The 17,249-nt window shown below is 39.0% G+C and overlaps 3 protein-coding genes, 1 long non-coding RNA gene and 1 pseudogene across 5 annotated transcripts in view; 3 read left to right on the forward strand and 2 right to left on the reverse strand.

The window, feature by feature from the left end:
* PolE1 (DNA polymerase epsilon catalytic subunit 1) overlaps positions 1–7,464 on the forward strand; it is a 38,339-nt gene extending 30,875 nt beyond the window's left edge. Inside the window, exons 36-41 of the mRNA XM_074094145.1 lie at positions 337–417; positions 1,404–1,564; positions 2,638–2,806; positions 3,452–3,630; positions 4,869–4,998; positions 7,257–7,464. Coding sequence (XP_073950246.1) covers positions 337–417; positions 1,404–1,564; positions 2,638–2,806; positions 3,452–3,630; positions 4,869–4,998; positions 7,257–7,424 — 888 coding nt within the window. The 3' untranslated portion in view covers positions 7,425–7,464. The remainder of the gene's footprint in view (positions 1–336; positions 418–1,403; positions 1,565–2,637; positions 2,807–3,451; positions 3,631–4,868; positions 4,999–7,256) is intronic.
* Positions 7,465–7,509: 45 nt separating this feature from the next.
* On the reverse strand, positions 7,510–8,897 carry LOC141432536 (protein SEC13 homolog). The gene is made up of 2 exons (XM_074094146.1): positions 8,243–8,897; positions 7,510–7,964 (listed from the first exon to the last, which is right to left on the reverse strand). The coding sequence occupies exons 1-2, from the start codon at positions 8,807–8,809 to the stop codon at positions 7,593–7,595; spliced, it is 939 nt and encodes a 312-aa protein (XP_073950247.1). The 5' UTR covers positions 8,810–8,897; the 3' UTR covers positions 7,510–7,592.
* Positions 8,898–9,011: 114 nt separating this feature from the next.
* On the forward strand, positions 9,012–10,847 carry LOC141432537 (protein C3orf33 homolog). The gene is made up of 5 exons (XM_074094147.1): positions 9,012–9,220; positions 9,296–9,355; positions 9,429–9,602; positions 9,706–9,849; positions 10,307–10,847. The coding sequence occupies exons 1-5, from the start codon at positions 9,149–9,151 to the stop codon at positions 10,664–10,666; spliced, it is 810 nt and encodes a 269-aa protein (XP_073950248.1). The 5' UTR covers positions 9,012–9,148; the 3' UTR covers positions 10,667–10,847.
* A 436-nt stretch (positions 10,848–11,283) lies between these two features.
* LOC141432538 (ras-related protein Rab-8A-like) lies at positions 11,284–16,553 on the reverse strand (annotated as a pseudogene). The gene is made up of 5 exons (XR_012451840.1): positions 16,359–16,553; positions 16,040–16,100; positions 15,765–15,968; positions 15,432–15,572; positions 11,284–12,003 (listed from the first exon to the last, which is right to left on the reverse strand). The product of XR_012451840.1 is annotated as a ras-related protein Rab-8A-like (transcript).
* A 190-nt stretch (positions 16,554–16,743) lies between these two features.
* Positions 16,744–17,240, forward strand: LOC141432317 (uncharacterized). Its single transcript, XR_012451813.1, has 3 exons — positions 16,744–16,875; positions 16,947–17,056; positions 17,195–17,240. It is a non-coding gene; the product is annotated as an uncharacterized lncRNA (long non-coding RNA).
* Positions 17,241–17,249: the final 9 nt, after the last annotated feature.

Here is a 17,249-nt window from a genome sequence, read left to right on the forward strand (position 1 = left end):
AGCAAGTTGTACAATCACCTTTGTGTATAGGTTGTAATAAGACTGAAGACCTCCATCATTTTCTTCTGGAATGTGATTAGAATAAGGACATCAGAAACATCTGGATGGTATGGATCTGTTGAATGGAAGTGTAAATGTGATTCTGAGTCAACCACTTTCAGAAGAAGCTATGCGGATTTACAAGTTCATTAGACAGGCCTTTGCATCCAGAGACTAGGTTTCGGTACAAGGGAGAGTGTAACATGTATCTGTGGCTCCCCATGAGGCTGACATAGTCACATTTAGTGTACTAAAGCCTCGTTGCTGCTTTATATTACACTTTCAATTATTTGACAGGGTAAAATACCCGACGGTGCACAGGAAGTCGGAAATTTGCAGCTGCCTACTACCGAAACCGAAGAAAACGTTCGTGACGAGGTTAGTACCATTGTACTATTTTCCATGCCTTTGTTTTCCAACCTTTTTCACGGCGCGACTCCCTTCAGTCTAAACAAAAATTGGCAACCCCTAGCGTCTCTATTTCTAATAATTTGTATTTATTAGAATCTATGAACTAAAATTGTGAAGTTATTTCAAGTAATTTTATCTTAATTACACCGGAAAATAAGTGCTAATGCCATCCATAAATTGTGTCACACCAATTTCGAGCATTTTTAGACCCCCTTTCCATTGTCACTCTTATTACTGAGGCAGCGGAGCAAATCGGGAAGCTGAACGAGGGCACAGAGGACCAGTGGCGTAGCGTGGGTAACAGCCGCCCGGGGCGGAAGAAAATTTTGCCGCCCTCTTGTTTAGGGTACTCATTCTAATCGGTCCGAATCGTAGGTGCGACATTTTTTTTGTTATGGAATTATCATCATCATCCCAGCCTATACACGTCCCACTGCTGGGCACGCACAGTCCTCCTTTCAGAATCAGAACACTTGGGCCGTAGTTCTCACGCGGGCCCAGTGCGGATTGGGAACTTCACACGCACCATTAAATTTTTATGTTTTGCCGCCCCATAAATGTGCCGCCCGGCACGTCACTTCTTATTGTTAGTGGCATAAAGGTGTAGGTACTGTGGGGACTGTAACTTGGTAATTAATTAATTATATTTTATTTTAGAACTTGGTAGCACTTATAAATAGATTTACATAAAATGGCACCAGCCGCTTAGGCTATCGGGAGCAATCTGCGCTCCCGGCATGTATACCGCTGTCAATCGGTTTTAAAGTCAAATTCTAGAAAAACAATATAAAAATCCTATCCTTTTATACAAAACAAGGTTAATCTAACCTGCCAGGTGGTCAGTTTTACCACCTGCCAGCGGTATACAGCCTAGTTCCTACAGTACATATATTTTTGACGTGTTGGTAGCGTACATATTACTATTTATGTCCTTGTCTGTACCATTGTCCCAGGACGGCGAGATTGTGATGTCGTGGAACCTGGCGCTGTTCCTGCCCCGCGGCGTGCGCGCGCCGTTCGCGGCGGCGGTGAGCGGGCTGCTGGGCGCCGCCGTCGCCGCGCCCGGCCGCCTGCCCGCCATGCTCGCCGGGGAGATCGCACAGAAACTCTTCCAGTCAGTATATGGTTGCCATATAGCTAAATAAAACATCAATTCAGAGATCACCCTAAAAGGTCTGACATTTTTGTAAGTTTGACGTAGCTTGAACGATGCACTTGAGTTCGAAGTAAAAAAATTGTCATCTCTTTAGCTGTAATTTATCCTATTTTAATTTTTTTTGGAGAAATATCATTGATTACTTTCCAAAATCCCGACACTTGCAGAGTCCCGTCGCTCACTAATATGTCTAGTGTACCTCATATTTAGTTGACAACTTATTCCAACATATGCAGGTCGATTCACAAGAGCTGGCATGAATGAACGAAAGTTTTAGACATTTTTGTAGGAAAATGACAGATGCATGACATTTTCACATTTGTGTGAAGTGTATTACAAATAGGTAACAGACAGATACTTTCATTCGCTCATTCAATCCATTCATGCCAGCTCTCCTGAATCGCTCTGTTTAAATAAGATAGTGAAGCATTGTTTTTTAATTGGATGATTATTATTAGTATTGATTTGCAATTGGATTAAGATTTTGCATGCCAGTGGCAGAGTACCATAATAATATTCTTCTGACATGTGCGAAATGGATAATAAATAAAAACATCTCGACGGAGTTAAGCCTTAAAAAACAACAGTCCTGGATCTGCCATTGTATAGTCACCAGCACCAATATCTGACAGAACAAAGCGTACATAAATAAATAAATATCACGGGGAAATTAACACCAATTGACCTAGTCCCAAAGTAAGCTTAGCAAAGCTTGTGTTATGGGTACTAAGCAACGGATAAATATAATTATATAGATAGACACATACTTAAATACATATTAAACACCCAAGACCCGAGAACAAACATTCGTATTTTTCATAGAATATCTGCCCCGACACGGGAATCGAACCCGCGACCTCAAGCTTCGTAGTCAGGTTCTCTAACCACTAGGCCATCTGGTCGTCATAAATTCTGCCCCAACTCTATTTCTAGGGCTGGTAGGACTTGTCGGATATTTTTGCACGTTCCACCGTGGCAGATATTAATGCAGGTGACTCTTCAGATGTAGTAATTTAAAATATTTGTTATAGAATGACAGAGCAGATCCACACTCGCATGCCGGTGCTGAAGCCCGGTGACCTGGAGCCCCGGCCGGGGCGGCGCGGGGGGCCGGGAGGCGCGGGGGGCGCGCCGCCCGCGCTTCAGTTCGTCAACGCGCTCTGCAAGGTCATCGCCCTCAACCCTGCGCTAGACGAACAGGTCAGACCTGTTTATCATGTTACTAGCTTTAGCTTTATCCCGCGGCTTCGATTCTGTGGAAGAAAAACATTGGCAACCTCATCCCATGTGAATTTCACAAAATTTCATTAGGAATATGTCTGCCAAATGTCAAGTCTCTAGCTTCAGTGATTTTAGCCGTGCGTTGTCTGTCAGCCAGTCATGTTACTCTTTTATACATAAACAGAAGATAGATTGTAGAAATGTAGACGAAACGAGCTAATTATTAAATACTCCATCTTTGATTACCAAACATACAAGTTTCATCTCATTTAAAAACGTTTTGATAACATTCCTATGGCATTGTGTCACCATCCCTTGCGGCAAACTCTCCAACACACTTTAAAGATGAAACTAAAATTATTTAAATTTATAATATATATAATTTTAAAATTATTTTAAACGGATACCGATTGGCCTCTAATGGACGTTGTTTTGCAATACTGAGTCAACCCACTGTCATTTTGCAATACAATGTCAACTGTAAAATTATTTTCTAAGGGTTGACATTGTATTGCAGAATTCTCACTTGATGGTAAGTGCAGATGAAGATGTAGCTTCCACATTCGCTTCCATTTCTATTTTCACCGTTGTTCGCTTCTATCTGACAGCTTACAACTATTACAGATAACGCTCCTCCGACGCAACTTGCTGCGGCTACTAGGCGTAGGAGAGTTCAGCGCGGCGGCGGAGTGGCACGACCCGTGCGCCACGTGCGTACTCAGCGAGGTCATCTGCAAGGTGTGCAATCTGTGCCGGGACCTCGACCTGTGCCGCGAGACTAACGTCAACACCGACGGCGACGTGTGAGTACCGTTTCCCGCGCAGTCACGCCACGACACTTAAGAATAAATAACAGTCTAGTATAGTACCCGGCTGTTCACCTATACACACCTATTTACCTATATATTATAGAGGAAAAACGCCTTGGGATAAAACCTGAAAAAAAAAAACAGTTTATCCTGTAAGAACGCGTGGAGTATCAAGCTTTTTTTTTTAATCGACTGGATGGCAAACGAGCAAGTGGGTCTCCTGATGGTAAGAGATCACCACCGCCCAAAAACATCTGCAACACCAGGGGTATTGCAGATGCGTTGCCAACCTAGAGACCTAAGATGGGATACCTCAAGTGCCAGTAATTTCACCGGCTGTCTTACTCTCCACGCCGAAACACAACAGTGCAAGCACTGCTGCTTCACGACAGTATTAGCGAGCAAGATGGTGGTAGCAATCCGGGCGTACCTTGCACAAGGTCTTACCACCTGCAAAGCTGAAATTAATATTAAATATTCAGGTTTGCTATCCCTTGAAATTGCCGAGGAATCAAACCTTATAGGATACTTCCAGTTATCCTAGAAACTTTTGAAATCTGTTATGAAGACGGCTCTTAGATCACAACCAATAAGAGCCTGAAAAAAATATATTTTTGTCTGCCTGTCTTTATCCGTAACCACCTAAAATTACCTCACACTGTGATCGTTTTGCTTACGAGAGTGGCTCTGCTAACACTATATTCGTAGATACTACAAATTTGTACGAAACTTGGTGCTACGCTAGCTGGTGCGCGGGTGCACGGAACGGGCGCACGCCTGCGGGCGCAAGTACAGTTAAATCCGTCGACGCGCGCAGTTAGCGCTGCTTTTTAGGGTTCCGTACCCAAAGGGTGCCAACGGAACCCGATTACTGAGACTCCGCTCTCTGTCTGTCCATCTGTAACAGGGCTCTTATCTCTTGAATCGTAATAGTCAAGCACTTGAAATTTTCACAGATTACCTATGTATGTATTACTGGTGGCCGCTATAACAACAAATTATACTAAAAACAATAAAATAAATATTTAAGGTGGGCTCCCATACAACAAACTTGATTTTTTGTGCCGTTTTTTGCTAATGTCTAATGTTGTATAGATAATGGTACGGAACCCTTCGTGCGCGAGTCCGAATCGCACTTGGCCGGTTTTTTTTCACCCGCTCCGTGCAAACGTCAGCTAGCGTAGGTCCTTATGGTGTTAGTATCCTATTGTGAGGTGTTCACCTGTCCGCAGTCCGGTGTGCGTGTGCCAGTGCGGCGCGCCGTACGACAGCCAGGAGCTGGAGTGGCGGCTCACGGAGGCCATGAATCGGCGCGCCATGGCCTATACTCTGCAGGACCTCATCTGCGCGCGCTGCCACCAGGTCAGGCACTATTTTATATACCCACCAGTAGTAATAGAAAAAAAAAAACAACTATAAAATAGGAAAACTAATTAATCTATATGTATAAGTGTGTGAGGAAAACAATTTGTCAATGAACTGCTCAACCCTTTTCTTAGCAAGTTGAAATAAGTTTAGGTACTAGATTCAAGCCTCGTTGGATTCTTGTAGAGTTTAGTTGATCTAAAATTATGTGTTAAAGATACAATACCAAGAAAAGGGCTTTTCCTAGTTTCGCACGGCGAAGCTTTTCAATTGATACGTCTTCTTCCAAATACATCCATACAGTATGTATGGATTATACTATACTTACTAATATAATAAATGCGAAAGTGTGTTTGTGTGTATGTTTGTCCGTCTTTCACGTCGAAACGGAGCTACAGATCGACGTGATTTTTGGCATAGAGATAGTTTATGGGCCAGAGAGTGACATAGGCTACTTTTTATCCCGAAAATATGCCCAGTTCCCGAGGGAACAGCGCGCGATAACCGAATTCTACGCGGGCGAAGCCGCGGGAAAAAGTTGTTTTTTTATAAATGAATCCCCACCGTAAATTGAAAAGGACTTTACATTTAAATCTTTTATTTTTCTAATACTTGGTAGAAGGTTCCTATGGTAAAAAATGCGTAGATTTTTTCCCTAAATCTTGTAAAAATGCCACAAATAGGACTTATCACGTTAAACGTACGAATAATATTTACCTCGACGTTTCGACCACATTACAGCCGTGGTCATGAGTAGACTGAAGTGTGGGGTGTCAAGCGTGCCTAGCAGCGCGAGTTCCTTGAACTACCCGCATTTGCTCACAAATAGTACCGGCACTCGTATCTCAAACTACCCGCACTTGGTCATTTTTATTTGTCACCACATTACACCGATGCACAACACTAACAACGTCCGAACGACATCGAGGTAAATATTATTCGTGTGTTTGTGGTGTTTAGCGTGATAAGTCCTGTTTGTGGTATTTTGACTATGAGTGAAAATCACGAAGTTTAAAACATTAAGCGGTTAACTGTTTCACCACCTAGTGATTAATTTTAATTGACGGATAAATGTGACGTCGTCTCCGTCTATTCGAACAAAACAAACAGAGACAGAATCACAATACTCTAATATTATTTTTCAATACTGGTTGGCTTTATTCTGACCAGTGGGTTTCGCATATTATAACAGTACTTTGTATTTTGTCAAGAAACGTCGATAATCATCTTAATATAATGAGCGGCAAAAAACCTGGCCCTCAAATGTATGCAGTTATAGTTAATTTTGTATGGAGAGTGGGCCAAATTTTGTGCTGCTCAGTATATATTTCCACATGAAACTACAAGATTTACAAATAAATATTCATTTAATTTAATTTCAAGTCTTTTAAAAATGTTTACTGCGAATGGCGACATCAATTAATTTCAATTTAGCCATTTTCAATGCTAGTTGGTTAAGTGGGCTCTAATAATTTGTAACATTCTATTGCCATCATAAACATGTACTGTCTCTATGATCGAGTGCAAATTGGACATCATTAAGCAAGGAGGCTCCAACCCACAAACTAGTTGATTTTGGTTCCGATAAACAGTAGTTCCAGGTCTAACAAAAGTAAATTAAAGAACAATTTGCTAGCGAGTTGGATTCTTCTTGTTATTGTTGTTGTACCTATGTGCAATTATGTTTCAGTTAATTGTATTTAGTGTGTCACATCCCATTATACCCCTAGGTACCATCAGACAAATATGTGGTCTACCACCCTAAAGTTGATAATCGTTTGCATATCAATAGACATGTCAACACAACATGTAAACAATAATCAACTTCCAACTTTTTTGTTTTTGTCAACCGGTCACTTTTGGTTAGCAACCACTACTGCCAATGACTCCTGACAGCAGCAAAAGCAGTTTATAAGAAACAGTTTCTAAATGTTATGTTGGATGCCGTGAAGTGCTTGTTGCATACCTAAAATAGACATACACAGACATTGAGACAATACAAAATATTTAGACAGTACAAAACATTAAGACAATACAGGTTGGATCCAAGGGAGAGACAAAACAATAATGCCAATAGACATGTCTGACAACTTGAAAGTTCAACTTTAGCAACATATTCATTTGATACGAACTTGTTTAAAAATTGATAGACCACTTATTTGGCTGATGATACATAACACTTTAAAAGTTGACTGGTCCTCAATTAAAGGACTGTTCTGAGCAGTATCAATAAATCACATTTAATATTTGTACAGGTGAAGCGTGACAACTTATCAACAGTCTGTGACTGTGCCGGAGACTTCAGCCTGCTCATGCCAGTCAAGGAGGTGCTCACTCAACTGGAGACATTCAAGTCTATCGCAGAATACTACAAGATGCCACTGCTACTAGAACAAATTGATTTTCATCTGAATAACATGTGATATAGCTTTAAGTAATAATAAAATTGTTTTACTCTTTTTACTTCTGCTTTTATTTTGCAATGGGTGAAGGTGATAAGGCATGGAATATTTACACAATAATTTTTTATTACATTATAATTAGAAACCATTACATAATTAACAAATTTTAATATTACACTTAGTATAGGATTAGAGGGTACTCCTTTCATCACTTGGCGTTTGTCCCAAACCTTTGGCTACCTCACTAATGCAAACCCATTGGCCATCATTGCCTTCTCGCCACAGACTGACTTTGTTGTCACCGCCTGAAATGGCAAGAATGTTACCAGTCAAAGACCAGCTTACACTCCAGACAACATCATCAAAGGTGTTCAGTATTGTGGGTGTCCAGGATATGTTGTCATCACTGGTCCAGATGACAACTCTTTTATCCTGGGAGCAGCTGGCAATGACAGAGCGCTGCAATCCAAGTGATGGTGCCCAAGCCACATCCCGCACCCAGTCCATGTGCATTTCCAGGCGGTTCTCTTCAACCCATTGGTCCCCTTGCTCTCTCCATATCTAAAACAAACCAATGTTATCATCAATTCCACTAATATTATATGTAAATGCAAAAGTTTGTTAGTCTGTTTGTTTGTTTGCATGGACAAGTGGCCCATTACCCAAAAGTGCCCATGGCCCCTTACAGGTTGAGATGGCCCTGTTTATCAGGCTATTTTTTATCTAGTCACCATGCATAGATTTTATAGAATGAATTAAGTTATAGATAAGATCTACATAACATATACAGCAGATGTACAAAACAGACTTTAGGTAACAAAAAGGCAATGCCCACCAACCTTGATCAGGTTATCGCACCCTCCAGAGACGATTCTCTTAGGAGCGTCCTTATTATTAAGCGGGTCCAAGTTGAGCTCGGCGGAGATGGCGGGGCACCAGCTGATGCAGTTGACGCCGATGGCATGCGCGCCGGAGATCTTCTTCACGTCCCAGTTGCCGTCCTGCGTGTAAGTGAGCACGGATAAAGAACCGTCCGAGCTGCAGCACGCAAGCGCCAACCCGTACTCCGCCGGCGCCCACGCCACTGAATTCACCGAGCTCTCGTGACCAGCATACTCATGTAATTTCGTCCATTCTCCGGTTTCCTTCCATATAATTACTTTCCTGTCGTAAGAACACGAAGCCAACAGGTTTCCAAACTTCGGGTGAGCCCACGCCACTTGCCACACGGGACCGAAGTGGCCCTTTAGATCAGCTGCGAGTGTTTGGGTACCGCTTTTGATGTCATAGATCTTCACAGAGTTATCCGACGAACACGTGGCCAGTCTCAACCCATAGTAATCGAGTTCGGCGTCATGTATCATGTCCTCGTGACCGGTATCAATAGTATTTAATACAGTTATCATTTTGTTAAAATTTTCACAATTTTTTTTGGAATAAAGTACGGCACAAACAGCAAATTAGCGAGCGGGCTGTCAAAAAAGTTGACGTGGAATGTAATGTTACTATAGCTAAATAGTTTTCGATGTAGCAACATTGTTTTTTTATTTTTCACGGCATTTACCGGTTTATATTATACTACATTACTATTTATTCAGATTAGCAACACTCGCTCAAAGTGTCATTTGATTGTCAAGTTCAAGTTGTAATTTTTCAGATTCAGAACTTAAAATAGTTGGAAAATATCTATACGAAAATTTACAGAAATTATGATAGCTTGTTACTTTGTAAAGTAACAGAACAGAATGGCTGCAACCGACGGCGGATATATAGACAGTTTAAGCAGCCTGTTACAGCAGGATTACCGCGGTGTAAATGTACGTAAATAGGTCAAAGATTATCAAAATAAACGACAATTTGTTATCCACATAACGAATACCTGTTGTTTGCAGATAGCAGTTTATGCACTAGCCACTGCAGGCCTAGCCGTATCGATTCACAAGATCCGCCCGGTAAATATAGATATCTCGTCATAGTTCTTTATTTATACCTTCATTACATAACTATGATGTTTTATGTGATCAGGTTAGCAAGTTTTCGAAAGCGAGTCAAGTTCCGGAGCACTTCATCAGGCGCCACGAGCCGCTGCGAGGGCAGTTCGCGGGCGTGCAGCACTCGCCCGTGCGCGTGCTGGTGCAGCACCGCGCGCCGCTCTACCTGCCCCTGTGGCACTCCAGCAAACCGCCGCTGCCAGTCAAGGTCGCGCTCCGGCGCCGCTCTATGAATGACTATAAAGCGTGACTTTGACACACTTGAGACACTGCCAAGATAAAAAAAAAACATTACCTAACTTTTTTTGCAGCTGTGGGGTGTTGACATTGTGAGTGGGAATGCTGTCAACTGGCTGGAGTGTGTGGCGCGAGGGCAGCAGGTGACCCTGAAGCCCATTGCCAGGGACAAAGATAGCCTGGTTTCTACAGTGCTGTTGCATTTACCACAAGAAAAGGTGTATTTACCTTTATATTTCCTATAAACTAGATAAGTCTCTGTGTATATATCTGTTTGCTGTACTGCTTGCTATGTGTTGGTGTGCAATAAAGAGTTATTGTATTGTATGCAAAAAGGAGCAAAGCAATCCTCAAATCTTATACAACTGAAACACAACAGAAGCATGCATATTCCCAAAAATATGTTCATTTTCATAGTACATGTATGTGTACTAATAAGGTCATAATTATCTATGACTTATTTGAAAAGTCTTATCCTGAAACCAGTTAGAGAGGAGGTAGTTTATTATGTGTATGTGGTGGATTTAATGACCTTATTAACTATGCAGACTATCCTTTACATATAGTTATTGTTTTTACTGACAACTATCCTCAAATACAAAGCATGACTGTAGTATTTAACCTCCTCTTAGACATGTCCTATTTGTATAGATGACTTTGTTCTTTCATTTTCAGACTAAAAAAGTGGAAACTTTAGATATTGGGCAGAAACTTGTAGAACTTGGCTTTGCTAAAGCCTCAGTGCCATTAAAGATCCAGAAGAACACCATTGAGTCTAAACTAGCACCAGTTTTGTTGTCAGCAGAACAGCATGCAAAGAATTACCGCAATGGCATCTGGTCAGATAGTTTGCCTCCTCTCCCTGTATATGTTGTGTACTGGAGGAAAGGATCGCAGTTACTAGCAGGGCTGGTTTTACTGACAGTTAGTAAACTGGTTGATTTGGTGAAGCTTGCTTCAAGAAGTGCCTTTGTTGGAGTGAAGTACCTGGCTTTGAGGCCACTGAGATCTCGCAAGCCAGTGCAAGCGTCATGAAGCATTTATAAACTCTTTATTTAAATTCTGGTTTTATAAAATACCAAAAGGTTTACATTCATGTAACTTATTGGTGATTCAATGAACTAGTTCTTCCAATTTTTTTTTTAACATTTAATTGTACATGTTACAATTGTCTTTTGTATATATTGTTGGCAATAAAATTACTAACTAAATGAAATTTGTTTTGGCTTAATTCTTGTACTTTGGTATAAGCATCACAAACAGATCTAATAATGATTAAGATGAAAATTAAGGGTTAGGAGTTTTTAGAAACTGATATATTATATAAAGGAAATTTATCATCCATGCATTCAGCTTCATGTAACTTTCGGAAAGTTTTTGATGATTTGGATTCCATATATTGTCTTAAATTTAGAGAAACTTTCGGAAATCCCATCCTTATTAATGTTATAAATGAAAAACCGGTTTGTTTGCTTCGCAATAATAATAGGATATCTTTCATCCCGAAAATGAATTGTTCGCGAGGGACAATAAGTAAATAGGTATTTTAATAAAAGCATTCTAATTCGATTCTTGGAAGCTGCTACGTCGATCTGAAATGAAGTTTCTTTACTGTTAATGGGGTCTGTTAATAATGTAAAACAAATTTGTGTAAAAAAGCACTGTTTATTCAAATTAAATAGTATATATTACATTAAAATATATATCTTAATTAAAATAGCAAATGGAAAAGTACAACTAAATAAAACTATTGAAATAATATCTTTTAAAACTCGTTTTTGTAATTATAAACAACACCTTAAAATTTTGCCCTATAAAAATAAACTGTCACATCAGAAGTAAACAAAATGTACAGCTAATTTCCGACAAAAATACTGCTTTTGATTAAAAAAAGTAATTATGACCTCTGGATATAAAAATACAAAACGCAAGTCTGATCCCGTGTGAAGTTAGCGCACCAGGTTTAAAAAAGTGAATGTCGAAAAATATAGTCGAGGTGGGTTTCGTTCACGGTCACAGTGATGTTAATAAATTCGATTTTTCAGCAGCAAACGGTCAGTCTACGATATTATTGCTATCAATGCTCTCGACATGCTAACAATCTTGAAGGTCGCGAATGTTTGTGTCGGGGAGCCGTTGATTTACGATATGACGTTTTAGCATGCAAAGTTGAATGAGGACTCAACCAAGCGCGTTTGCTTCGCTATGTTGGTAAGAACTGAAAAATACGTGAAGTGTGATGGTGCGAGGCGGGGACCGGCGTGGGGTCGTCAGAGGATGGAGCAGCGCGACAGCCAGGAGGCCGGCTTGCGTTGCATGTCGCTGGCTTTGATCGGGTGCGCGCCGCTGCGGGACGGAGGGTTGCTCGCCTCCTGCACAACAACACACCATTAGTACAATTATACACGTTGATAAAACAGCCGCCATTAAATAGGGTGTAGATACACTACCAAATAAAATCAAGTAAGTTTTGATTTTTGAACCAATTGACGAACTTTTTCAGAGCTGTCGAATCACGATTCTCCCATAAATTTTGTATAGCAATAACTTAGCTATGACGTCACTTCTTCGCCCACTCAATCGACTAAGGCTCGCTACACATAATAAGCGGGCCGATAAAGCCAATCCGAAGCAATTACTGCACTTTTTCGGTATATCCATTGTAGTGCGGCAAAGTCAACCGGTTTTTTCCCCCGAACAATCCATCCATCTACATATATTCGACTTTACCGCCTGGCTGTGCCGCTTATGGGTTTAGCAACTCGTAACTTTTTGTTTCAAAGAGAGTAAATTCAAAAGCTGTCAGGGTTAATAGTATATTGTCTTAAGGGCGGTAAACAAGGAATTACGAACGAGAGTCTATTAGAAGCCCGAAGTCGAAGACTGAGGGCTTTAATGAGTCGATGTTCGTAATTCTAGTACCGCCCGTGCGACATACAATGTTTTTCATCACATTTGCGAGTAAAATTGTATATTTGTAAAAGAAAAACTAATATTTTTTCAATAATTGCCGATACCGCTGTCTACGCTCTTGGCAGCGCCAGCTCCGCGCTCCCCTTCTCCCACAGCATGTTTATGTGCCCGACGTGCGCGCGCCGCGCTCCTGCACGCCATGCAGTAACAAACTCATTTACCGACCTTGGGCTTCATGACAAGAAAATTAGTACGGGCAATGACTCATTTACCGACCACGGGTTTCATGAGAAGCACATTAAGGTCGAGGGTTTTATTTGGGGGGTTGCAACTAAGGTAGTCTGCGTGTTTCAACACTGTTTACGAGCAAGTGTGATGAAAATAAAATAAAGTGTTTTTAAATAGAGACATCTTGGAATTATTGTTTTATGGTGTGAACTACCCATTGGCTATAAGCGGCCGCAACTAATACGGTATTTGACAAGTGTTGTATTTACCATAATTATCCTGTATATTAATATAAAATAAAAATAGAGATATACAGATAATGTTTAGCGAAGAGAAAAAGTAATTCGCTTGGAAATTGGATTCATAGCTATTTTTTTTTTTTTTTGAAAAATCTTCTTTCTAAAACGCTTTTCTCTATGCAGCAAGTATGACGCTACTTGCGTGTGACGTCACATGCAAGTAAGTCTTTCTGTCTAATCTTGACATTAAAACCTTTATAACTCTGTTATAATTTAAGACAGCTTAAAAATTGATCTTCTGTTCCATAACATGCATTGTCAAGCATTTATTTATAAAATGAATAAAAAATAGTCAAATACCGTATTGCCTCCGTCGTCGCAGTGGCAACCGGTGCGGTGGCGAAGTCAAGTGGTTGCCATTATGGCTAACTCACATTGGTACAGAAGACGTATTGTCAAACGCACGCGCGTGTTCGCGGTCGCATTAACCATCTGTTTATACCCTCTTATATCCGCTTGACGGAAAGAAGAAAGGGTTGTGAGTCCGAATACGTTTGACATTGTGAGATTAAAGCATGTCATGGACGCGGCATTGAGACGCCTGGTTTGCATCATACCTTTGTGCCAATAATAACATATTATGGGAGACCTTAAAATGCTACCTTCGCTTAATATTGCTAGTGGATGCTCTGTTTTACTATCTACATAGTATGATGATGAAAAATGACTAAAATTTCATGGCTAGACAACTGAATAAAATAATTCAAATCTAAGCATAAACATTGGCAGACATAAATAAATAAATTCAAACGTACACAAAAAATACGTGCTACCTGTATGGGTATAGGAAAATTCTTAAGCAGAGCTATACAGCCGACAATGAAGATAAAAGCTTTAAAAACGGTACTTTCTGGTAATCAGAGCTACTGCAAAGCTACTGACGCATTTTTTATCAGCGCCTTATCATGCAGGACTCTGTGCATCGAAACAAAACCAAACTAACATGAGTCATTTTTAACGGGACTTCCATCTGCTACTTATTTTCAGTTATTAATATCTGGATAAAAATAGATAAGTATAAGCTTTTGAATATTTTTGAATTCATGAGAATTACTGTGAAGCACCTAAATGGTTTTTTTTTAGCTCATTCAAAGGCAAAGTCAAAGTCAAAATATCTTCAAATATCAAATATCAATATAATATAATATCATATCTTTATTCAATTTAGGCTATAACAAGCACTTATGAATGTCAATGAAAATCTACCACCGGTTCGGAAAAACCTCTGTTGGGAAGAATCCGGCAAGAAACTCAACAAGGTATATTTTTTTTAAACAGATTTACAATATTATTAAATTTAGATTTGATCAAGGAAGCTGTTTTAGGTAGGCATTTAGTCTGAACAAGGAAACTAAACTTAGGCTTTGGAGCACTACATCTGCCATATCCATTGTGCTACAAAAGTTTATGATTATGATGAAAAAGGATGTTAATTTCATTGTTTTGTGACATGTTGCAGACAGCATTTGAAACTCTGTAGCCTTGCCAGATATGTACTACTCAATGATTCTCAATTAAATTGCTAATATTGTGTCTTTGTCAATGTGATAATACAATTGGTTATTAATGGGAAAGGAATGTTATAGTCTAGTCACTAGACAACTCCAGTGGTAATAAACTGTTTGATGCATGTTACATAATCTATAAACACCCTGATGATCTTGTGATACATACAATCACATAACAAGCCAAGCCATGCCTTGTCAAGATATGATGATTGATAAGATAGGTAACTCAAAACAGAACTGTACTTTACAAAGAAATTACACAAAAACCCATTCATGGGAAAGTTGTATTGATAAATGAATCTAGATTCGGGGTTATACATAAATTATGTCAAACATTTGACAAAAAGAGGGAGGTGGGCTGAAAATGGTGTGACATAATTTATGGATGGCCCTTTAATTGGAATGACATGAATGACCTATAATTTTACTGATATCATACTCATAATATAACATCAACACACTAAGGAAAACAACACAACATTCTATCCATTTACCTTCTGTTTTCAAGTCAGCCATGAAACAAAAAAGTTCAGTTAAAACTATGACATTAAAAATCTGTAAGACAGTCATTGTGTATTCTAATGTAAACAAATACACAGACAGACTTTATTAATTAAATTATCCGTGTAGTGATTACTCTATAAAAGGATTCCTGCTTTCATATTTTGAACAATGAAATAAATCTTGTTAATAACCAGATCTGCTTATGATCAGCAATAAGTTAACATATGTAGCCCAATTTTTTAATATTTTTCAAGATATCCTATTTTACTATTTTATGACTTATTGATATGATATCCTATTTAATAAATATTGTTGACTCCAAGAGTTGTTAATGTTAATAGAACATACCTGTTTCTTTTCCATTTTGGCTTTGATGTCCCTTGCCAGTGTATAGAATGCTGATTCCACATTTAATGAATCTTTTGCTGATGTCTCTACAAATTTGATCTGATATTCTACAGCTAACTGTTCACCTCGCTCCTTTGAAACCTGTTTACCAAAATTATGTTAATGTACGATTAACTGATATTAAATAAATAATAATACTTTATCATGTGGATCAATACTTAATTTTAGATATAATGACTAATTTTCTACCAAAAAACAAGCAAGCTTCTAGCAAGGGTCTTTTTCAAAACTAAAAAAATTAGTAAATCAAAGAACATATAAAAATGTTAATACCATTCTCTTAGCATCTAGATCACACTTATTGCCCAGGATCATTTTCTCCACATCAGCACTGGCATTTTCCTCTATGTTTCTTATCCAATTTTTATATTTTCAAAACTTTTCTCATTTGTAACATCATAAACAAGCATTATGCCCATTGAGCCACGATAATAGGCGGTTGTGATTGTACGGAATCGTTCTTGGCCTGCAGTGTCCCTGGAATCAAAGAAACATTGTAGATTTGTTCACAATCATACAAAGGATATTATTTGGCAATCTATACCAACCATATTTGTAACTTTACTTTTTTCCCGTCAAGGTCTATTGTCCGAATTTTAAAGTCGATACCTGAAAATTACAACCAGAAATTAAATTGGAGAGTACTAATTAAAATTAGTGTGTATGATGTCATGAACAGTTCATTCATTAATTCGATAAGGGTTTCGTTTATCGCGTAGCCGCACCCAGTTCGATGTTCCACGCTGCCACAAAAAATCACAAAGAACGAGAAAACAAAAAGCCCTCATCACTGACAAATTACATGGGAAAAAACGAACAAGTTATCTGACAATAACCTTTGGTGCCTACACTACACTGAACACTTACCAATCGTCGATATGAATGAGATATTGAAAGCATCTTCTGAAAATCTAAATAAAATAGATGTTTTACCCACTCCCGAGTCACCTATCAAAAGTAATTTAAATAAGTAATCGTAAGTTTTTGCCATTTTTACAACAAAGTTAATATAGAATACACATATCCTTTCATTAGCATTTTTGAGTAATAGCTAGTGATGTGTTTGCTATAGATAAGGTTACTGTCTTCGTCTTCAGTGCCACATAGTCACGATTACGGTTATGCGCAACACTAGTCTCAATAATCGTTATGTTTGAGATATTTTTAAAAACTTCATGTACGATGGTTGTATGGATATATTTTCTTTGCCTATTTCTAGATAAATTTGTATAGTAGTGTCAGTGTCAGTAGTAGTAAGTGTCAGTTCAGTTAGAGTTATAGTGGTGGACGCTTGGCTACGCGGCTTTTGTGTTTGTTTTATCCTATAAATAATGCTTTTGTATAGTAGTCATTAACATTTCGATAAACCAAGATGTTTTACCATGTAAGTATGAAGATAATCCATACAGATCATCAACACAATATCCACGCAACTAAAACTAAGTAATGTTACAGATATCACTAGAACATGAAATTTTGTTGCATCCACGATACTTCGGTCCACAGTTGTTAGACACAGTAAAACAGAAACTTTATACGGAAGTTGAAGGAACATGTACAGGAAAGTAAGTAGTTTTTGTAGATATGTCCCTCGGATCATGATTTATTTTAACTAAGTATAGTACCTATTGCTTTAGTCCGTACGCTAATGTAATGAGCATGGAATGTACCTAAAAAAAACTTTATTCAAAATATTTTTTCAGGTACGGTTTTGTGATAGCTGTAACTACAATTGACAACATTGGGGCGGCCTCATAC

The sequence above is a fragment of the Choristoneura fumiferana genome, chromosome 11 (genome assembly GCF_025370935.1).
Source record: "Choristoneura fumiferana chromosome 11, NRCan_CFum_1, whole genome shotgun sequence".
In the NCBI taxonomy this organism is placed as follows: Eukaryota; Metazoa; Arthropoda; class Insecta; order Lepidoptera; family Tortricidae; genus Choristoneura; species Choristoneura fumiferana.

What these genes read in the sequence shown, in the direction of transcription:
- LOC141432536 (XM_074094146.1), bottom strand. Translation starts at nt 8,809, where the DNA reads ATGATAACTGTATTAAATACTATTGATACCGGTCACGAGGACATGATA. An exon ending in GGTGCGATAACCTGATCAAG is followed by an intron (nt 7,965 to 8,242) that starts GTTGGTGGGCAT and finishes GGTTTGTTTTAG; the next exon opens with ATATGGAGAGAGCAAGGGGA.
- LOC141432537 (XM_074094147.1), top strand. Translation starts at nt 9,149, where the DNA reads ATGGCTGCAACCGACGGCGGATATATAGACAGTTTAAGCAGCCTGTTA. An exon ending in AGGATTACCGCGGTGTAAAT is followed by an intron (nt 9,221 to 9,295) that starts GTACGTAAATAG and finishes TGTTGTTTGCAG; the next exon opens with ATAGCAGTTTATGCACTAGC. An exon ending in TGCATTTACCACAAGAAAAG is followed by an intron (nt 9,850 to 10,306) that starts GTGTATTTACCT and finishes TTTCATTTTCAG; the next exon opens with ACTAAAAAAGTGGAAACTTT.